The following is a 24,315-nucleotide window of genomic DNA, read 5'->3' on the forward strand; positions in this document are numbered from 1 at the left end:
GTTCACTCCTGAGAAAGCCAAAGGATTAGTACATTATGACAATATATGATCTCTGACAAACAAGCAGTGTCAGTTGATACACACAAGCAGTGTTAGTTGATACACTTACAGCTTTCTAATACAAATTTAAAGGTGTTTCCTGTCCCTTTCCTGTTTTCTTGTTATCCAGACAACCAGCTGCGAGAAAAATTGCTTCTCCACACATGACCAAATTTGACCAGAATTATGTCAGACCATCTGGCTGAAGCTTAAGTCGTCTACACAGTGTCGACACAATACAAGTTTGTGTCAGGTCATCTACACTATAGTCTCTGCTGGTTTTGTGGCAACCTCAAGGTGAAGACGAGGTTATACAAAGTTAATGCACCCAGCCAAGAAGTAGTCAGGCACATAACCCTGTGTTAAAAATGTAACTCGACGTTTTTACGCTTTGGTTTTTGTACAAATCAAAAACTTGTTTATTCACGAGCTTTAGGTCAAGTCCACATGTGCAGGGGTATTTTTTCAAAAACGTGGTATTTCCCTTCCACAAAAGCAGTGTGAAATCTCCGTCCAAACAAAAACACAACTGAAGCGCTGTCAAGAGCATGCCAAACCAACAGCAAAGAAGAAGATGTTGACCACTCAGTTTCTGAAAATATTTTCTATTGAAACAGTTTTACATAAGGTCAGCTTTGGGTGAATCAAAATGCAGTCTGCATGTATGAATGGCTGAAACACATAAAAAAGGCACTTTTTTTTTTTAAATATACCTGTGCACATTTGGACCAGGCCCTGGAGGTGCTAACAGGCAGATCTTACTGCCTTAGGACAGAGTCAGGCTGATTCTTGTGTCTCCAGTGTTAATGCTGATTCAAGATAGCTGGCTGTAGCTCCATATTTAGTGTACAGACATGAGAGTAACATCGATCCTCTCATTTCTCTCTCTGGCAGAGACAGAATTTCCCAAAAGTACATTCCCTTCTCAAAAAGGAACAACTGCAGCAACAAGCAATAATTACTAAACATTTTTGTTTCATCAATGTTTATTTATACCTTTCAGCGTCATATTTCAAATATATTTTTCCTCTAAAATACTTCAGTACATGACAGAGATATACAACACCCAGCACTGTTTGATACCCCTCTCCCCTTTCTACCCATGAAAGGTGCATTTCACATCTTTTGTTCCAAAATGGATCAATACATAGACTGGTGTATGCTGTAAAACCTGACAGTCAGCATGTGTTTTATCACTGTGACCGATGCACTGTTTCCCAAAATGTACTTAAAATACGAAGACAATGCTTGTCACAGTGAGTTACGATAGTCAGGTGAGCCCTAAAAAAGTAATTTATAAGGTTTTAAGGCTTATCACTTTGGAGCTGCTTGGTGAAACGTTTGATGCCACAGTTTGTCGAAGTCCACTGGAGCACTGTGATTCAGTTATTTGTGGACTTACAAGGTGTGTGCCAGATGATCAGAAAGTATCATATTCAAAATTACTATTATTTTGTTTCCCCTTTCTTTATTTGGAAACCAGGGCAAAGGTCACAGCGTTTTGTGGAAAAGGTCATTCCAGTCTGTAAACCAAGGCTGTAACACCCTCATAAGGTTTTAAGTAACATCACAGGGAAGCATGACGCTAGAGTGTTACCAGCACTCAGACACTGATTGTTTCACAATGTCTATTTCCCACAAATAATAACAAAACAAACAAACAAAAACAAAGAGAATATAACTTCTGAACATGTACCTCAGTTTATTACTGTTGCCAGGAGGAGTACTCGATCTATTGCCACGCAGTTGCTCAGTGTATTGGCAGCTTTTGCAGTTAATAAGGGGACAGAGGCTGAGTAGTTCCAGACAGTCCTTTTGCAGGTCACTTCCAGACAGTACAGACAGTATACAGTAGATGGAAGATTAACAGTCAGTTTGTCAGTCCAGTTGTTGTTATCTATCTGTGTATGTACTGTATATGTGTGTGTGCATGTGCAGCTCTACAGGGGCTGAGTAAGCAGATGAACGGGCATGTTGCTAACAGGAAGTGGAAATGATCAAGAGGCTCACGTTTAAAGGACACAAACAAGATCCCAAAATTCTGTTCCTTTTGTGAAGACACTGAGCACTGGTGCTTCACTGACTTCACCCACATTAGAGGATCGCAACTAAAATAGACCGACTGTGTCATCTACTGGATAGGAGAAAGTCAAACTTTTCAAATTTCATAGCTAATTCATGTGGTAAACATGTAGCTAGTTGTCTTATCTTTGGTTTGTCTTTATCAAAAAATTTAAAACTGGATTTGAAATCAAGTTAAATCTAGAGGTGCTTTCAGTGTGCCCAGAATACAGTAAGTGGTTTTTACTTTTCAACAGTCCATCACATTGTGTTTGCTGGCTTAAAACCACAGAAAACAAGTTCATTGAAGTTGAATTTGCTTCGTTCGTGCAGTTTATAATGTTAAGGTCAAATATGTTCTGATGGACCTTCAACCTTCTCTCACACTCAGAAATATCAGTCATATTCATTTCTGTTCTATGCTATCTGACAGTTGTGCTACACATCTCCATGTGCTTACCCACAGCACTGTATGTCACGCAGGACATATTATCGACAAAAGCTTTTCATTTTGTTGCTTTTTAAAATGTCCCCTTTATTCACAGGTGTTACTTTGAAACAAATGCAGCACATAATGTAATCTACTGAAATAATAAATGTCACTTGAATTATAAGTTATGATTTCAGCATGTGATTTTATTATGGAAGATATATGCAGACCTCACTCTGTATCTGTCCGTGACACAGCATGAGAGAAATGAAGAGTTGCTACAGGTGTGATAACACTCTGAATATTGTGAAATGGTAATTTCTAAACCATTATTGAAATGGTTTGTATTAAAACACCAACAAAGAGACAGTTGCTTGATTTACATTTGCTTGAAAACACTGTTTCCCATTTGGACGGTCATCTACTGGGAATCAAGCGCTGTTTATGATGACTCAGAGTTGTCTGTAGTGTGCCAGTTTGGATTTCGTTCGTTGCAAATAAAAGCAAAACAAAACAAAAACAAACATTGCTCTATTATACAGGAGTTGATGGAAACAGCAGCCATCAATTCCCCACCTTTCCATATTGCCACATATTTTTAATACACACCAGTCAACACAATGATAACTGAAATGCTCAGCAGTGGGTTGAATTATTTACGCATGTGTATGTTATGCTTTGATATTCTGAAAAAATGCAATGTCTTCCACTTTAAACTTGAGCTATAAATTTTCATAAAAAGCCAAAACACAACCAAAGTGTGTTTGTGTGTCAATTTTGGGAACAAACAAAGGTTACAAACAATACATTTTAAGATTCCACAGTGTGTCTGTTAATTTGCAGCTGATGTATGTCCAAATGCAATGACAACAATGGTTCCCCCTGTTACTACTGCCATTCAAATATAAGGCAATATGAGGAATGAGTTGACAGCACGGTGAAATGCCATGCACACCGATGCTTAATGAGATTTCTAAAATGTATTTAGTACTACATGGTTAACATACTGACCCACAGTGTGCTGCTTTGATGCTGAGTAACGCTCATGATACTGTACAACCTAAGCTGATATAAATACCACATGTAGCCCTTGGCCACATCGCCTGGTGGAATTGGAGGTGTTGCAATGGATGCCTAAAAACAAACACTTTTGTTATGTTGTGTTTTGGGGAAAAAAATAACTGAGGCATTTTGAGGAGATTTTAAAAAGAAAGAAACATTTTCAGCTCAGAGTATATGATTGCAGAATGAACAAGCTACATTTACAGGAAAGCACGTCACTCAAATTCTCCATTCAGGTGCAGCCTGCCATCAGGTGCACTCATTGCACCAAAGTAGATTCATGGCAGACATAAAGCTAGGGATGCAGGGACACTGAGAGTTTGCTTACAGTAGGTTTCAAATGATTTCTGTGTTCTTATCATAGACTATTGTCAGTGGAGCTTCACAGATTTGTCCAACATGCCTTACACAGCTTTGAGTATGCTAAAAGCTGGTGATGACACAGTATGATGCTCTACACATACAGTAACCATTAGTGCCAGATTAACATGGACACTGGCACTCACACCAGACTGGGGCAAGTCAAATAGGCACATTATTTCTCTGTTATGTACTATTTATGATTGTAAAATCATTAATGCTATTTGTAGCGACCCAAATTATGAAAAACTTTAAAAAAAGAAAGTGCAATGATCAAACAAACATGACATGACAAAGGCAAAAGTACACAAGGACTGATTCACATGTAATGCACGTGTTAATGAAGCACATCAGCATACACAAGTAGATCAGATACTGGATCAGGGTGAGTAGTGAAAGTGGAGCTCTCTTGAGTTGCAGCACAATGCAACAATACGCTCTCTCCCATGAAAGATTAAAATAGCTACAGCTTAAATTATGGAGTTCTTATGAATGGTGAATACACTGGTTATTATAAATCATAACTGACAAATCATGAAAGAAGTACCCATGTATTTTGGACAAGATGCTTCTTTTTTTCTTCCATCTTAAATGCAATCATAAACTATTGTATATAGAGCTATAGATATGAGTATTGCTTAACTTTAACAATCATATCTATGTGATTATGAAAAACTGTTTACGCTACAGACATTCAACGTTAATTAAACAATGACAGAGAATCTGATATGCAATCCACGCTGCACGCCCGCCAGATACTGACAATCTTCATCTTTCACTCGTGTGAAAGAAGTGTATGGGAAATTCATACATGACATTCAATAACCTGTGGAGGAAGAAGTATTCAGCTGAACTTCAGGCTCCGTTCTGCTCTCCCGTGCCACGCTGTGTTTTTCTCTACATTAGAGACATGTCCGGCTATTCTGTTGTGGTTGATAAATCCGGAACATCTGAGTCATGATGTCCAGGGATGGGAAGTTCATGGTAAGGGAGCAGAAATGTGAAAATTGCATCTACCATCCATTGTTTTCCGTCTGGTTCATTCACAGATGAGACATGTATTTGAGGCAGAGGGTGAGCTGAGGGCCTGGTTGTGATGTCAGCAAGGAAACTGCGTGTTTGTACGTGTGTGTGTGTGTGTGTGTGTGTGTGTGTGTGTGTGTGTGTTCAGTATGTGCCAAGAAAAGTTGAGGTTTCTATCCAGGTGGCTTGGGTCATCCTCGCATTTCCCTCCTCGCGCTCAACTCAGGTTCTGGATCACAAATCGTCTTCTCTTCTTCTCATAAATATTAATATAATACTTTATTAACCATTGCCCTTGACCCTTGTACCGCCATAAACAAAACAAAAACAAAAAAGCAAAATATCAAAAAGGTATAGGTCTGACAAATTGCAACATCACATAATAAGTAGAATAAAACCCAAAGGATCAGCAGAGGTTGTATAAATGTTGTGCTTCTTTAATTTCACTTTGTAAAGTCCTCCACTGTCCTAGTTGTGTTTTAGTTTAAACTTTGTTATATTTAATATATATAGAGATAAATGTACACGTATAATCCGCACCGAGGTTCGTCTCTTGTGGCAAGCAGAGGGCAATTAGAGAGGCTACCAGGAGCGCACTTCTTTATCCCTCTGTCTCTGGTTCGTCCTTTCCTCAGCATTCATTCATTTATTCATTCATTCATTCATCAGTGTTTTTTCTCTTCGTCCGTCTCTTTGTCATTCAATAGCTCCCATGGTCCCAAAGGCTGGGACTGAAGGGAGACTCTTTGTGGAAAAAGAAGGACTTTACCCACTTTCTCCTTTTCACTCCTTCACTTTCTTCCTGGAATCCCTGTTCCCTTGTTTTATTCCCTCAGGTCCTTTGTCATCTTTGGTAGAGTGTCCGACACCTTGGTGTGTCTGGGGAATAGGGTGGAGGGGCCGTTGAGGGAGTGGAGATACATTAGAGGGTGCATGTATGGATGAAGGAGGTTGATGAAGGAGAGGAAAAGGTGACAAAGTGACACGCTGACATGGGTAAAGTGTATCTAATCAGATTAATAGTGACAAAGGAGAGAAGTGAAACTCGACTGTCAAAGATCATTAAGTATGTTCACCTTAAATACAGTATGCTCATCAGTTGGTTATACCGAGTGTCTTGAGGGGGGTAAATGTTCAAAGAAAGCAGAGGAGGAGAAACTAGACAAAGACATTGTGTTACCATTTATCTAAGCAAGAAGGATGAAATGGATGCATGAAGGATAGAGAGACATCGAGTGGAGAAGGACAGACAGTCAGGGAGACATAAGTAGAGGAAAGGACAGGGAGAAGGGTAGAGAGAGAAGTATAAGAGCGCAAGTCAGGGCAGTGTCTGTCATTACAGACAGGTGGCATTGCAGGAAGTGCTCATCATCTGTAGAGTAGTGACAGGAAGCAGGAGAGGCCAAAGGTCAGCCAGCTGGCCAACGGGAGCGAGTGTGATCCACCAATCAGAACTACGGGGGAAAAAGAAGAGAGTCTTATTAGTTCAAACATAAAACACTTACAGACACCTGGCTCTGCTGTTTATTCATGACTTTAAAAGGTTTTATAGTTAAGTTTCCTCAGACACATGAAGCTTACTCACTCTCCACTGTTCCATTTTTGTAACACACTCCTGTAATTACAGGCACACCAAACAATCATGAGTGCTTTGTACACTCTAGCAATTTATTAATACAAGAAAAAAGATTGCCTTTTATCACTGACTGATGTTACATTTTACATTTGCCTTGTGACTGTCAGGGTTCAACAGTTAATTCACATTTTAATAAACAGCTCAGAGTAAGACATGTAGTCTGCTGTTGGATTGCATTTCATTTGAAGGTGTTGTGACACTGCCACAAAGGTGAGGGGAGAGACATGTACAGTATTGTTAGAGGGTTCCTGAGTAGAACAGCCTCCAAATATACTGTGACTAGGCTTGTTCAAGATGAACGAGAGCAGGCAGCTGCAGCAGGGGGCAGTGACAACAAGCTGCGGTCAAGTCAGTCAATTAAAGAAATGTTAGATCAGGTGAGAGCCTGAGGTTTCCCATCATGCTCCGGGTCTCGCAGTCAGTGGAGAGCAACTGCAGCGCCTGGCTCTAAAAACTGCAGCTGCCTTGCTCTTGCAAGATTATCGCTGTCCGAGCCTGAATGAGCCTAATGTGCCTTGCCTTGTCTCCCTCTCGCCCTTGCTGCACACAGGTGAAGGGGTGTGGCCTTTGGGAACGAAGAGGAATTGTTTGGGGAGGGTTTTTGGATTTTGTTTGTCAAGAACAGGAGGCCGGTGGTGGAAACCAGACAGCCCGGTTTGGGGAAAAAAAAAATAGATTCTTGCTTTTGGTGTGTGGAGGATAGAAAAGTACTGAGCAAATTCCTTTTTTTTGGGGGGGGGGGATATATATTTTATTTTTTTTTGCAATACATTGTTTTCACCTGGTTCCTGTTTTTTCATTTTAAACAGTGGATATTGGACATTTCTTCCTCACTTGGATTATCTTAAATTGAACAAAGGAGATAATTATTAAAGCTGAAATCCTCAGATTATCTTTTTTTTCTCCTATGTTTTCATTTGGGGAGGGGAATAATATATAAATAAATCATGTTTGAGCCTATTTAAGTTTCCTTTAGTACATTCTTCTACTGGTGTCAGTAGGGAGCCGAGGGCAGGCCCCTTATTTTGTCCACCCTCCTTTAACCAAGTTAAAGTTATCACTGTAAGTTTTGACTTTAACTCATTACAAAGCTATAAAGGTACGCTGATTGTTGTAGTATACTATGCAGGATTGTCGGTTAGACGCTCAGCAATGGAAATGAAAGCAAAAGCCAGATACACTCTGGTTTGGCATTTCACTTCAATCTATTTGCATTTTTTTGGATGCCTGCTGCTTACAGTCTGGCACCTGGTTGCTACCTTTTAATAAAGCTCTGATCTCACCCGAGCACTGTGGGGGTACACTCCTATAAACACCCCCAATACAGAAAATAAAAAGAAAATGAGAGAATACAGGCCGAGGGCAGAGTCTCTGCGGAAAAATACAGGGCATATTGAGAGTGATTATTTCTATATGAGTCTATACATTATGTTTTTTTTAGGAAAATCCTGCATTGTATATTGTATCTTTAAATTGAAAGATATGTGGACATTAATATAATTATCCACTTCATTGTTAATTTTATCAATGGTCGAACAATAAAACATCTATAAAACATACATCTGGGTCACTTTTCACTCCCTAAATGCACTGTATATAGTGTATATCAAACCAATGGTGTAAATATGACATAATTCTTAGTCCCTCGTAAACTGCATTTAATAAATAGCAGGCTAACCTTGACATTACATTAACCACAGGCTAAGTAGAACTGTACATGTATATATTTATCTCTTTGGCCTGAGGCTGTCTTTAAGCCAGGGGCTGACTGCAGAGGCATGTGAAATGAAAAAGCCCTGGTGTAGCAGCGAGTTTACACTTTTCTTTTGTGTAACGAGGAGCATCTTTTGAACAATACCAAACCGTGTTACCGATGTTGAAAGCAGGAGGAGGGTTGTAGAAAAATGGATCTGTGTTTTATGATTTCACGTGGAGGAAAGAGACTGTCAGGGAAGAAAGAAAGAGTTGAGTGGAGAAGAAGGATGGGGAAAGAGACAGAGCCAAGAACGAGGGGGCAGATGAGTAAACAAGTGAAAGAAACAGAGGGATTCACCATTGAGATCCTACACTTCGTCATGACAGCTTTGAGATTTTAATGAGAGAAAGAAGTTGCAAGTGATGTCATCATCACCAATATGTGATGGATTGTTTTCCTTCGATTCTTTCCCCCCCTGCACATTGTTATTGTTTGTGCGCAGTCAGGAGATGAAGCACACACATCTTCTATGAGGTGTGATTTGGTTGTTCAGAACCCTTCCGCTGATAAGACTTCAGATCATCTCAGATTTCCTATTTATTTTCTTTTCTGTGAAAATCTTACAGTCCCACACAGGAGCAGTGTACAGTACAAAAACACACTCCTTCCCTTCTTTGCCATACATACTCACTCTCACGCGCACTCTCTCTTTTACTGTATGCACAGCATCACAAAAATGCAGCAACAAATTAAGCAACATGCATGCTGCTCAAAGACACTTTCATAAATAAAAAGTAGGTATTGTATTAAAAAGATCAATATGATTTCATATCAAGGGTCTATCCTCCAGGCAGAAAATCAATATTTATAATAAAGCTTTGATCCGTACGCAGCAGACACACACACTCCCACACACATATACACAAAGATTCCTACGATATAGTTTGCAGGCAACAGATTGAAGTGGAACATGGTGTTTTACATCTCTCTGTCTATCTGTTTTTCTCTCTCAACCCATCCTATCGCCTCTCTCTTTGCGAAGTCATGTAGGGAGTAGGATTGTTTATTTCAGTGATTGCGAGTAAGTGATACAGGTCTATACATGGATGATATAATGGATTACTATGGCTGTATACTATTTGTGTCTAAGTATACGTGTGTGTGGTGGGTGGTTTCATGTGTGTCACAGTTAAGATGGTGCACAGGCATTTTAATCCACTCACATAAATCAGAGCTTCCAAACCTGCTTCTTTGTGCTGCACTTGTGCTGCAACCAACGAGAAAATGATTGTCTCTTTAGCTAACAGTCTCTTTATGATCACAGGAAGTTAAACTTTTAAAATTACTACAGAGACTGTCGGTGTCAATGCCAATTAGATCCTGCTGTGCTACTTCTATTAATAAAATACATTAAAGGAGCTCTAGACAATATTCAGAGTGAATCTACAGTATGATTCAGAGGTTGTGTGCACACAGCTCTCAACATGGAGGTAGCTGAGCTGGCAGCTAGCAGCTAACGGTGCTAAATGAGCAAATAGTGCTAACAACAGCTTCTGTGCTGACAGAGCCAGAAACCAGAGGGTGGCTGCTTCACTTCTACAACAATGTCGTCCCAGAATCAGCTGTATGCTTATGAGTGCAGTGCAGAGCGATTAGTGGGATACTAGTGATGGGTGTTGTTTTTTTTTGTTTTTTGTTTTTTTCATTTTACAGTTCCCATGTAGTTCCCCCCAAGTTGATACAGGTAAATTTATTGAACCTTCCAAACCTTATGATACATTTTGCAAGATATGGCAGCAATTCAGTTTAAAAATACTGTAAGTTTATATCAATAAAGCTTATGGTCATTTTAATGCATTTCCACATCCCATGTAGACCATGTAAGCCTCTTTGAGGGCAAGTTACCTCAGCAGCCTGGTGTCATAAAAATCTGAAAAAATTAGTCTCCCAGCATTTTTCATGGCTCACCTGATGTGCTCTGTATTATTAACGTGTTGTTTAAATGCCCTGAGCAATAAAATACAACACATCCTCTTTATAGCGTCCATGTTGTTTCCACATTACAACTTAAACCTCACTAAAGGGAAATTTCAGTTTATTTCAAGAGGCATTCCTCTTCTGTGGGCACTGGGGCACAGCATTCACAGGTACACCACCAATCTCCAGAGCTATGCAGCCTTGCAGCAGCCATTCCTCCTCTGTCGTCCTCTACCTGTTGCGCCTCTCTCTCTCTCTCCTCCTCCGTTCTTCAATTTCACGAAGCTCTTCGTCAGTGTATTCTGGCTCAAATAAATAAGGGCGGCCATCAAACTCTGCAAAATCAAATTCCTCCTTCACAAAGTCAAAGTCTGGCAAAAAGTCAGCCATTATTCTATAAATCTTTCATTAAATAAATTAATGAACTTTTCAGGCTACTGTCCAGTTCGGCCTTGCAGCTGTTGCTGCTTGTTCTCGCAATATTTCGGTTGCGCTTTGGAAAGCAGAGCTAAATGGTAAACAAACATGGCAGCATACCGGTAAGGTAAGACAACACGTTTACATGTTGTTTTCTATATGTTCTTTGATATTTATCCTAACCATATGAGGCAGGCTTTGTGGAAAAAAAGTTTGTTTAGTGGACTAACTTTGCACTTGAAGGTTGCCCGTTCACTTACGTTTTAACAGGTCTGACGCTTCGGCTGTATCTAGGCTAACTGCTAACATACTAACTATTATTTTTATGTCACTAGTCACTTGAAACAAATTTAGGACGACAGGAGACAGGTTGAAATAAACCGAAATTTCCCTTCAACATACTAAACGTGGAAGAACCATCCAAGGAGCACATGAATGCACCATTGGCCTTGGCTTGTGGTGGTGGTGACGAGAGTCCAAGTTAAATGGCCCTTGTTCATTTACAAACACCCTACTGTGTGGATTATAGAAAAAAGAGAAGACGACACTTCTTTCATCTCACAAACCAGTGTAACTCTTTCAACCATTAACGTAGCGGGCTCCGTAGGAACACCATCCTCCTCTGTATCTGTGACTTCAAGCTCCTCTACCTACAGCCCAGGATTGTATCAGTATCAGTGTCAAAAAAATCAATTGAATTACGCTCTTGGTTTGTTTGTGTTTTCCTCTGCCTGTCTTTTTCCTGAGACAACATGACATCTAACAAGTTTAAGTAGCAAGCTGACCCTTGTAATGCTATTTATGGAATATAACTATTCTCGTCAGGTATTCCAAGCAACATAACATAACATAAACAACTGATAAAAAATTATGTTTTTATAGCGTACAGTAAAACATCTAACTCTTGCTAAGCTATCTATATGTTATTTAATTTATAAAATATGATCTGACCGCAATCGATTTGTCATTCTTCCTGGGCAAGCAGAATACGTCCCACCTAAAGAGAATGTTTCACTCACTAGTTCAGTAAGTGTAGCTGCTAGGCTGTCTGAACTGTAGTCCAATTCAGTCGCATCTCGTTCACTCACAGGCAGTGTGAGCGGTACCCTACAGTAACTGCCAGTGGAAGGAGGGATTCATGAGCACTCGGATGTTGGACAGGCTGACCCGGTGCATATTCAAAAAGATTTGTTCATTTATTTTTGACCTACTATGGGATACACACACAGGACTCACATGCACTAACATGCATGCTCAGTCGGATCGTCTACCACAAGAGAACAGAGAAGCTCAGGTGACATCACACACAAAGGTAGCATGACTTCCTACTCTGCTCAGATTGCCAATACTCCACTACATCTTTACATAGCCAGTAGTTGTTGGCTGCGATATTAATGCTCTGACTATCATATAGAGCTCCTTTTAGCAAGTTTTGAATTAATTTTGTATGACTCCTGGTTTCACATATTCATTAAGTTCCTACCTTATGATGCATGAGAGCCACGTGATGGAAGAGCAACGAAGAAATAAGGAGGAAACTCCTTCATTGGAGAAAAGACAATGCAGTAAAACGTAAAACAGACAAGCTCACTTTCCACCACCTCTTCTCTGAACACACACAGCTGAGCCAGGTAGAGCTCTGTGATTTATGCAGGTGGAGTTGCATCAAACATGTCAGAGGCACCATACTTTATTTGTGGAGGACTGTAGGATACCAGTCCCCCCGTGTGTTAACCTGGAGTCAGCGTGTGTACATGAGTGTAAGAATGCACATACTGCAGCTGTCAAATATTTGTGAGCATCCTTGTACATATATATGTGCTTTCATATATAGTTAATCTGAAAACATGGATGCACACGTACATGTGTAAGTGAGTATGTATGCAGTGTGTGTGTGTGTGTGTGTGTGTGTGTGTGTGTGTGTGTGTGTGTGTGACACATGCAATGTGTCGGCTGGGTGATACTGCCACTCACACACACACACACACACACACACACACACACCTAGCCATATGACAGTTTACTGATCAAAGCTTCTATTGATGTTATTTGTGGCTTTGTACTTGTGTATTCAAAAGCACTATCTCACCATGCGTGTCTGTTTTAAGCTATTTGTCACTTAATTAGCCTATCTATCTATCTATCTATCTATCTATCTATCTATCTATCTATCCACCTGTACTTGTATAAAGACAGCCTTACCCATGGGAAGTGACCTTATAAGGCTCCTTCCTCTTCTGTATTAGAGTCCGTATAAAGTGTAATTTGTGGTATGCTCTAAGTGACTTTGCATTTTCCTTGAACTCATATTCATTTTGATTTCATCATACCTTTCAATCACGAGTTGAGTTTAATCCGTCTCTAATCCTCACTTTACCTCACAAACTCCATGGTGGCAAAATCTGTACTCAAGACAGACGCATTTGTGTTTCTTTCGGTGGCAAAGACTCTTCAGTCGCCTGCCTGATAATAACCCATCTGTCTGCACTATATGTCTCTGCCTTCACAAAACCGCAGGACACACGTGCACACGCAAACATGTGCACGCACGGAGAGCTCAAGAGCTTTCCTCTTCCTGTTTACACCTTCATCCATTATTCACTCCATCCGCCAGTTCTTTTACGTGCACATGTGCAAGATCGCACACATACACAGACGTCTCACAACTGGGGGTTGCAGAAGCAGAAGAAGAAGGTAAAACCAGGGTTTTAATAATTCACTTTCACATTTATGCTGTTTTGTGTTGTTTCCATGGCTCTAATGTTGTCTTTGTAGTAGATCCTAACAATAAAACCATGTTGCTGCATGAAACCTTTTGTACTAAAACTCTGTGCACATGACAAACTGCATGTCTGTCTTTCCTGGAACTGGATCCCTTCTCTGTTGTTCTACCTGAGCTTTTTCCCTTTGCATTCCATTAAAAGGTATGTATGGGAGTTCTCTTTCCAAATTGAGGGTGCAGTATCCTGTACAGATGGCAAGGTCATTCCCCATGTTGGACTACAGCTGTGTCTCAGTTCAGGGGCTGCAGCTTTTGAAGGATGCGAAATGGGACGGTCTGGTCTGCGAAGGATTTGCTGATTGCATCACCAGTTGTACTCGACCCGACCCATTGGCGTTCCTGTTACCTAGCAACCAGCTGCACTTGACGAAAGAAAGAGTGAGCTATAAGTTAGTTTGTCCTAAATCATGGACCCAGAGATTCTTATGTATTTTTTTTTAATTGAATACTTGGGGAGATGATTCTCCACTGAAGACTCTGCCATTTGATATATATCAGGCTGATGGAGGACTGTTTTCAGGTAAACTTATCAAATCAAGATCATTTAAGCTGTGTGCTTTAAATTAATAGTTATGTTAACCTGTAGCTATTTACAACTGTTAATTAACTTAACTTAATATAAAATTGTTACCCGTGTGCAATGCATCTTGGGATAGGCTGGGCCATGAAGGATTTATCCATCGCATCCTGCAAATTCTTGGAAAGAAGGCTGCATTACTCAACCGCATTTGAACGAGCCTTTGAAATTGGACAGCCTTGGTAGCGCCAATGTGACACAATGTTCTTCTTCTCAACATTAGTCACTCAATTTGTGCTTAACAAGTAGGCCAATTATCATACAAACTTAAAGGCTGTAAAATGTAAGATTCATTTCCAGTAAAAGTGAGTCCACTATACAGAGGCTGATGTCAAGACAACATGAAATACAAATTAACTGGCGGAACAATGGTTAAAAGATCAGTTGTGTATTGTACCACAGTAATGGCCATTACATGATACAATACACGTTTGATTCTTGTTCAGTTTCACAGTTTAAGTGTCCTCATTTCACCTAACAGCAATGGCACTGTGCAATAAGAGAACGGTGCCAACTAGCTGTTGTTGTGCATGTCTGTAGACAGAGGGAATGCAATGAAGGCTATTATGAGAATTTAATGATGTTTATGCGCTGTGTGTGTGTGCGTGTGCATCCGTGTTTGTATGCAAGTCTTGGCTGGCAGAGGGCAGCTTTTACTGTAGTTAAACTGCTGGCAGGTTTTAGTTTCATATTCTCTTTCTTCTTGCAGTTCTTGGACCTGTTCCCTCTCTCTCTCGCTCTTTCTCACAAACACACACACACACAAACACACTCACACATACACTTTCGGTCACTCTCCGTCTTTGACCTTTTCTCTATCGCTGTCTCCACTCCACACCCCTACCCTTTAGGCTATTTGAGTGTCTCTCCACACGCTTACATGGACATGCACTCATTCTCTGTAACTCACTTGTTTTTCTCCCCAGTTCACCCTTAAGGCAGAGTGTACCGTCACAAACAGTATTTAAAAGTAGCAAAATACTATTCTGGTATTCTATTTATGGGCAGATAGCTTGGCTTGACTTGTCGAGCATGTCAGCATGAGCGGCGGGGAGAAATTATGGTATGGAGTAAAACAACTCTCCCGGCTCCTATTGGAGCCAGGTGAGTCACTCCTTTCCTCGCTGCACAGACATTCCCGTCTCTGTCATTCTCCTTCACTCATGCTCTTTTTTAAATCCGTATCATTACATACTTCCTCCCTCTCTCTTTCTCTCTTTCTCTCAAAAGGCTGAATAACAGAAGCTCTTAAAGATGAGGAGCAGTGCAGCAGAGGTATGTAACAGTGAACAGAAGGTAAGAGGGAAAGAGACAGGATATAATGAAGGAGGGTGTGGAGGAGGCAGCGGGGGTGTGGTGTGGAAACATAGAGGATGAAGAGATAGAGGAGAATGTGAAGTAAATAAAACGATATAGGCAGAGGAGGGACCGTAAATGACGACGAGGCTTCCAAATCGCCTCCATGCTGGTGCCCTGTGGTGTCCACTTGTCATCGTACAGCCCCCACACTGACAACATTTTCTCTCCGTGCAATATTCCCACACATCCCAAACACTAAAGGAGATGTTTAGTTCTTTTTTTATACTTTAAATGTCTCTACATTTATTCCCTCCTCTGCTGCCCCTTGATTTATTTCTTTTCAGTTCAGCTCAGTTTTTCAAAGCTCTCTTTAGTGGGCAATTTGTTAATTTTTAACAAGGGGGACGGACTCGACTTTTATCCCACTTTTCTGATTGTTGTCTTTTGTCTCTTCTCCTGTGTGTTTATCTCACTCACTCGAGATGCACTCATGAACTGTAAAAACTATGGATGTGGTTCCTGTGACATCACCCAGTGGTTTGTGGACTTTGATTCTGAAGCCTCGAATCTGGCATTTCAGCTGTTGCCATCTTGGTGTTTTGGAGCCAGAGATAACCATATTTGCTTGAGAGGCTGGCGTTGTGGAGGAGCAAGGGGTGCATCTGACTGAGACTGAGGACACTATCGGCAGACAGTCTGTCACTCAAGCTAGCCTGCCCTTAATTTTGCGTAACTTTAAGCCTTAGTAAAATGTAAATGATTGAATGATATAAAAATTCCCTCCCTGCACGGTGCTCATAACGGAAGAAATTAGCTTTTGACACCAAAACAGTTTTTGGACCAGGCTGTAAGTTGGGCATTTTAACATGGGGGTCTGTGGGGACTGACTTGCTTCTGGAGCCTCAAGTGGACGTTCAAAGAACTGCAGTTTGTGGCACTTCATTTTTCAGCCCCACAGGTTGCTACTTGGTCAGAATGCTGGAATGCAGATGTGATTGGCTAAATAGCATTACAGTAGAAGACAAAACATGTACAACTGACTTATGGCTAAGTCCCGCCCTCAAACGCGATGAGCCAATCACAGTGCGTATAGTCATTCCCATACACTTGGACATTCTCTGCCTGGACGTTCATTGAAATGCATTACAGAAAGTCAATTTTGTTCCGTTTTATGAGCTTTTTCTGAGATTTTAAGTTTATAAATGGTCAAACGGTGTGCATGGGGTACATGCAACTCTGACATAAGGTATCCTGAGAGGCTGGGCCACGGTGTGTATTTTTTACACTTTCCTAAACCACATCTCAACCGAGAAAAGTGTCTCCTTTGGACAAAGTTGTGCGGTAACATTAGACCACAACATCAACTCAACGTGAGTAAGATTATCAAGGATGTCTACATCTGTTTTAAGGTAAGACAACATTGTGTTTGAGGCAACAAATTGTCACTTTACTGGAAAGAAATATAAAGTTATCTTTAACATCTCTAGCTAACGTTAGCTAAAGTTAGCCTAACGTTAGCTCCTAGCTGTGTTGTTCATCATGTCAGCTTGTTTGCTGGGAGTTCATTAGCCTATTTTGTTCTAGTTTTGTACTTTGGTGATCGTACATCATTGTTAGCTGTTGTCCATAGGGCTCTTGTTAAGCTAACGTTAACTTCTGGAGCTTAGCTTCATTAACAATCTGTAATCACAGAGATAACAAAGGTTGGCAAACGTTATGCTGAACAATTCAGTGTAAATACTGTAGCACCAAACTAACGGAGAGACACTCTTGGTAAAGATGGTAAAAAGTCAGTTATCCTTTTCTCATATTCTGAGCCAAAAACCTTAACTTCAGTGACACTTTAACTTGTCTTTGATGGCGATGGCAGTGAGATGCGGTTCACAAGCGTACACTGTGACCTGTAAATTTTGGCTTGTAATTTAAGCTTTTCATCAACCTTGTCAACAATAAAATGATGAATATATCCCTCCAATGTGTAGTTTAGGCCCTTTTGGTTACTTCTCAATGACATCTTATCGTTATGTCCCCAAAAAACATCAATTGCCTCCTGCGAAATGCCGTGTACTGTGACACCTGCCATAGCGCCGGTCACTGAATGTTGATATTTTATCCAAGTGAGTGTAGGGGGGCGTGGCTTAGCCATAGGTCAATTGATCTGTGAGTTTCCTTGTCTGTTAAATCAGTGACACAAATGCTGTGCCAGTTAAAATAGAAACACTAGGTCAAAATTTAATAATTCTTCATAATTTATCAATTAAAGGTTTCAGTCCAGATAGAACAGCATACGGTTCCACAACCAGGGGAAAGAAAGGGATTTCAGGCCAACAAGGGCGACAAATTTTGGCCATTTCGCTTACAAGTGGGATGGTGTCTCTCCTTGTACCACTCAAATTACCTACTGACTCTGTTTCAGCTTCTTAGCAAGTTCTTTATGGGCACATCAACTGAAAACAGAAAGCTATCAACACTTTTTAGACGTTTCCTAATCATATTGCCTTCCTTATTTCAGTTTCTCCTACTGCGCCCGTACACATGGGCAAGGAATGAGGGGAGAATATTTAATCACAGATGCTTCTTTGTGTTTCTCTGGGTGTTTATGTCTATCTTACCTGTCTTACCTGCGCTGGCTACAGTGTTCTCCTGCTTGCACTTCCCAATGGTAATGGACACATCGTCAATGGCAATATCCCCCTCGAAGCTCGGGCCTCGAATTCCTTCAAACACAATCTGTTTAGGGAAGACACAAAAAGACAGAAGGATGCTGGGTGAGTAAAGTATATACAATATATTGTGTATCTGGTGAGGCAAAAACACAGCCACTGCACTGCTCAAACAAACTTGATTCAAACGTGACCAATGAGGATTTCTGTCTGAGTAACAGTTCTTACAGCAAGTAAATAAGATAACAATGTTTTCCATATATTTTAACATCTAAATAAAAAGGAAGTGTAATAATGAGACTCTTTCAATTCAGATTGAGCATAAAAGATCTCAGACTGGTCAAATGAATGAATTAAATGGCAATGCATTTGTGATTATGCTGAAACATTAATTAAACAAACAGCAGAGATAACAATATGCAGTACTCTTCGGTATTAAGTATTTAGAAGTTGCGTTCTTATCCCATAATCATTTGTGGACCCACAACAACAAAACCAAACAGGAGAGTCATCTGAAAACTTTCCAGGCGACTTCCCCATCTTAGCCACCAGCCATCTGGTTTTGACTGACAGCCTAATTACTGTGGTGTACCAAGGCACTCAGCTAATCAAAAACCAAGCGTATTCTGTGTGGAATATGTGGAGGGAAAAAGCAAATAAACAAGGAAACTTTGTTGCTCTGAAATAACAACAAGGCAACTCTCACGACTGTAGTTGTTATTGGCTTTAACTGCAGACTTTGGAGCTTTGTAATGTTTAATTTAATATATGATAGCCGAAGTGCTCGCTGTGTAATGATGTCTGAGGGATTTTCAATCCTACAGTAATAATGGCTCATTTGATCTGTTAAGTGGTTTCTACAGAAATGCGCTCCATACTGAAAACGGTGCGTGGGCTGGCACATATAGCAGTGTTTTCATCTGCCATCCAGCCCCTGAGCAAGGCACTTAACCCTATTCCAGACATATACGGGAGCATGTGTGACTGTGTGTATGAATATGATGCTGCTGGAAACACTGACTGCATATATGTCTGTATACATACAGTACATAACAGAGAGGGAGCAGGTGCATGCATGGAGGGGCGCCAAATATGCATGACTGGCCACCCTTTAAGATCTCCATCTGTTAAGACCGATGTGCCCTGCCAGATTATCAACAGAGTATTTACTTTAACTCAATAAGCAAGCAGAATGGACCTGCCATCAATTTGTGTGTAAATATATCAAGCTGCTATACGAAGTGGGGATTCACTTAACCCAGTTCTGACACGCCAAGGAGACAATCTGACCCAACTTCATGATCTGAGTCAATAAAAGGTGGAGAATGGCGGAGCAAACACCACGGTAACCATCTTGCACTGCATGGGCACTCTGTTACCTGTGTTTTAATCTGCAAGTGTTGCTGTTGGTGCCAAACAGTGATGTCAGTTTGACATATCAAACAGAAATTCACAAGGCAGATACCTATAACCTATTCATTGCCACGGACAAGGAGCAGCATGGCTATGTGCATGTGAAGTAATTTCTCCAGCTCACCTCTGCAGCGTAATCTTGAAAAGCCAAGTTAAAGGTGAATAAAAAAAGGATGGTGGAAATTGATAATTCTTTAAATGTTCCTAGTTGGCTCAACCTCCTGCTCCGTTATGATCGCTCTTCCTCAAGAATCGTCAAATGTTTTTCGCCTGCCTGTGCGACCTCTTCCGCAGTAATCAGCCCACACTACAGGGCACGCCTTAATTCTTCTTCTAACCCCCAACAAACTTGCAGATGTGCATATACATAAGTAGCCTTAATAATTTGCTGCTGTTTCTCTGTGTCCCGCACTGTCCTCCAAATAGAGAGCTCAATCAGTTACATTCATAAAGGAGAGAGAAACACAAAAGCAGTTCCACCTCTTTCCCACTTGCTTTCCAATGTAGCCCCGAGCCAGAGATCTTCTTTGAATGAATAAATAAAAATAATTAGGAGAACCCTGAAACTGATTGGGTGGTATGGAGGGAGAAATAAAGGAGGTGCAGCAGCACAGGCTGAAGGGGTTTAGCTGGTCGGCTCATTTGTGCAAAAGGGTTATTTGAATTACTAGGCTGAGGGTAGCTGTGAGGGAAATTATGGGGTAGAGGGAAGAAACTAATTGGTCAAAAGGCCATGGTCGTCTAATTTATAAACGCCACAGTGTTGAATCTTCAGTGTGTGGCTGTGTTTAACATTTTGTTTTATTTATGTGCTTTCTTCAAGTCCTATTCTCTGTGTAAACTCTTGTCACTAATAGAACCAGTGCAGCACACGACGGGATCCCTGCAGGCAACAACAAACACACCTACAGTGGCACTTACCTGGAGCTACGCATGCCTGCCTCTGTGCAGCCGCAAGCACGACTGCATTAAACGAATCGAAGCACAGACACCAGATTGTTGTATAATTAGACAGGATGAGAAAAATAATTGGGAGAAGGAAGCCCAGAGTCTATAACACCGGCCTTGACACACAAATATGCAGAACAACAGCACAAATAACCGACCTCCTACATAACAACACGATCGCACCGAGCATAATAATTTAAGACAAAGGATTAAGATATCAAACAGAATGGCACAACACAAAGCAATGCAATATCCTGCCATGCAATGCAGGATGGCAACACAATGATTCCTAGTGTTTATTTTTTTCTGGAAAGGCTCAGGGAAACAGGCCTGTGCCCTTTCGCTGAATGTTCACTGCAGACAGATGAAGCTGAAGTGTGAGTGGTGAGTGCCAGCAGTGCCTCTCACTTAAACATCACTGCTGGGCACTATGCTGAGGTGAAGTATATCTTGAGTTTCTCAACCATGGGAGTGACAAGGTTACATGACACAGGGTCATGGAAAATTTCAGGACCAATACTGACAACTAATATCTGTCAGATATATTTTAGTTAAAAAGATCAAGTATATAAGGTGCGGTATTTCATTATTTTTGTATAGCCAGTACCAGAAGGAGAATACCAAAGAATTCTGTTCTTAAAGGTCCAGTGTGTAGGATTTATGGGTATCAACTTAAAATGAGAATATCTGTGTTTTCTCTTCATAAGTAAGAGCTGTTTATATCCACATAGGGAGTGGGTCATCATCTACGGAGTTTGCCATGTTCAGCGCCATGTTTCTACAGTAAACCACAATGGACGAACCAAACACTGACTCTAGATAGGGCCATCCGTGTTTTCGAATCAGCCACCATAGAGGCAGCCTTGTGACATGAGCATTGGGAAAACACTGATTTTTTAAAATGTGAAACTGTTTTATCATTGTTTTTTTTTTTTACTGGTTTCAATCAATGGGTTTGTTTGTTTTAGAGAGTAAGAGACATCTGTGGGTAATTCAACTCATGCTAAAAACCTCCTAAATGATGAACACTGAAGGAATCATAACCAGTAGAAGTTTCAGCTAGCTGCAATCTGCAGTCCTCACCACTAGATGCCACCAAATCCCCCTAAATCTTCCACACTGTTCCTTTAAATTTACATGACAACTTGGACACCTCTCTAAGTGCTAAGGGTCATGAGAATGTGGGATGTAGAAGTGGAGTCACGGGCCATAAAAGGCTGATGCTATATCTAATGTGCCTGACATTTAACTATGACATTTACAAAATACTCAAAAAAAAACATCACACTGTTTTGAAATGGTAAACTACAAAAAAAAAATATGAGTAGAATTCTTAGTTCTTGTCATAAAAGTGTACAGTGTGACATGGAGAGTATGTGTGAGGAGGCCTGAGTGAAACAGACAGCTTGTGTGTGTGTGTGTGTGTGTGTGTGTGTGTGTGTGTGTGTGTGTGTGTGTGTAACTGCAGGATCAAAGGGTGTTCAGTAAAGTGTCAGGTTGGTGTTGTGAATGTGTCGTTTTGTCGAGCCTTGTAACCTTTAATGTTCCCATTGATGTGCTGTCCATATACCAGAGGGGACACAGCCGTGAGAGAGCGAGAGAGTGTTTGTGTGTGTGTGTGTGTGTGTGTGTGAGAGAGAGAGAGAGAGAGAGAGAGAGAGAGAGAGAGATGTACAGAGACAGCTTTGAAATACTGGTGCATGAGAGACTCGGTGCAGTGTGAGGCACACAAATGTGGGTTGGCCTGGTTTCCAACAAGCCCCCCAGGTACCAAACACTGCGAGGAACACAGATGGCCTCTGGGTAATCCACAGAGGAGTGAGTAGGGACACAAATAATCTACTACAACATGTTACCTCTTTTTTTTCTCCTTTGTAACTCCATTGATTTTTATGTGTACATGTAATTTGTGCTTCATAAGTTGATCTCAGTGAACAAGCAACTACAAAGCCAATTCACTCTGATTATTTCAGATCTCAGACAGGAACGTGATTGGCAAGACTGCAGAAGTGAGACAGATGGTGGTTCTATGGAACAATAAAAACATTCAGCAGCAGCAATCGCTACAGATATAATGATTGACATTTTTTAAATGTGTATGGGCAGCTCAAACAAAAGTGTTTAGTTTTCCCTAAAGATGCAATGAACCCAAATCAAGAGCAGAGGAACTCATACAGTGGCAGTTCACATTTCATGAATTCACAACTTGAATATACACAGACAGTAATCACGGCCAGCAGGCAGTAAACAGTTTAAATTCTAATGCTCCCTTATCGGTTGGCTCTACCACTGTTTACAATAAAAGCCTTGTATTAATGCAAGCCATCGGCTTGGCTACAGCTCTTTGAGAGAGGCAGGAAGGGAAGCTGTTCTCAAAGACATCATTACTTTTGTTGGACAGAGCACAAAGAGAGGGGAAATGCAGAGACGAGTGGCAGCACCTCAAAGGCCTTCGGTGTATGCAGTCAGTGAGCTGTGCACAGGACTAGAAAGTTTGTGTTCTCCATGGACATGCTCTCAACATGAAGCAGAAATGAAACAAGCATCAATATGCAGTCGCTCCTGTACTCTGTGGGACAAAATAGCATTTACTTCAAAAAAAAAAAAAAAAAAAAAACAATCCTCTGCGGATTCAGCTGAATTAGAAAATCATATGAATGTTGTTCAAAGGGGAAATTAAAGAAAAAAAATAGATAATGGACAAAACAAGGTTATCGCTGTGTTTTTTTTTCCTCAGGAATTTAGGTTAATGGTTTCTTTAATTGTAGAGAAACTGCATAGCATTAAACTGCAAAGGACGGTAGTCAACAATTCTGCTCAAGGCCAAATAATAGTGGCTAATTCTGCAAACAGTTTGATCACATTGCTTTAGAATCCCATAAAAATAAAAATAAAAATAAAAATGCAGTGGCGAGGGTTGAAGTCACGTGGGGAGTGGATCTGTAAAGGTCAACATGTAACACCTGGCCTGAACACCACAGCCTTCCTCCCGACCTTGATTCAACCCGCTATGGACATTACTCAGCTTTCGTAATCAGGCCTTTGAGATAGAAAATTAATGTAATAGAACTGACATTTACAGTTAACATTACCAGATTTCCAAACTTCTTTGAAAAGATCAGAGAGAAACAGTAAGACATAGACAGAGCAGAACGAAGAGTGTGTTAAACTAAAACTTACAAAGACACTATTTTACCCTGCATGTTAAAGCCAATTTATGGGACAAAGGAAATCCTACTCAACCTATGAAAGACATTGTATTATGTCTTCTGTGGTTCTTGAGATGCTTTGTCGAATCTGAGAGAGTAACCCTGATGATTCCGTAAGGGTTACTATTTATTGGCTTGGGCTTAGACACTACCCATTTCCTGGAGGTGCTGAATTTAAAAGACATGGATGTTCACTTGGCAGGGAGGGTCTTTCGGAAGATACAATCGACAATCGGACAATCGGACAATCGGAGCTTGACCTAAGGTCAGGAGATCTTTGCTGATAGGTTCTGCGTCATTGCATCAGCTTTGCAAAGACTGAACATAAACATAACTTTTGTTCATTTACAAGGAAACTCAGTCTGATATAAATGGTTCAGTAAATGTATGTTAAATGTTGACTGTGAATTCAGTAGACCGACATCACAAGAGACTTTTCCGCTTTAAAGGGGTTATGGGTAATTTACATATACACTGCGGTGGAGGCCCAACATTTTGGACAAAGCACTTGTGACTAATCCTCGTGCAACACTTTGTCTCTACAGTTTTAGAATTTTTTTGGAAATAGGCAATGAATATAGACAATGTTTGGATGCTGTTTAGTTGCCAAAGGCTGCTAAGCCTTGCATCATTCATTTGTGAAAACACAGCAATGCCGAACCCAATCCTTCGCCTCCCAGCAGCCAAAACAAAATCCCTGGTCATCTTTAACAGTCCTCTCCT

General features: G+C 40.7%; 1 protein-coding gene across 4 annotated transcripts in view; it reads right to left on the bottom strand.

The window, feature by feature from the left end:
- Window positions 1-1,020: 1,020 nt before the first annotated feature.
- LOC125898716 (MAM domain-containing glycosylphosphatidylinositol anchor protein 1) overlaps window positions 1,021-24,315 on the bottom strand; it is a 233,837-nt gene continuing 210,542 nt past the window's right edge. For 3 of the 4 annotated variants that reach the window (XM_049592615.1, XM_049592609.1, XM_049592601.1), the window contains exons 17-18: window positions 17,972-18,089; window positions 1,021-6,429 (exon numbers count right to left, since the gene is read on the bottom strand). In XM_049592615.1, coding sequence (XP_049448572.1) covers window positions 6,344-6,429; window positions 17,972-18,089 — 204 coding nt within the window. In that variant the 3' untranslated portion in view covers window positions 1,021-6,343. The remainder of the gene's footprint in view (window positions 6,430-17,971; window positions 18,090-24,315) is intronic. The other variant, XM_049592626.1, reaches the window with a different exon arrangement.

This window comes from Epinephelus fuscoguttatus, linkage group LG2, assembly GCF_011397635.1.
Source record: "Epinephelus fuscoguttatus linkage group LG2, E.fuscoguttatus.final_Chr_v1".
Taxonomy (NCBI): domain Eukaryota; kingdom Metazoa; phylum Chordata; class Actinopteri; order Perciformes; family Serranidae; genus Epinephelus; species Epinephelus fuscoguttatus.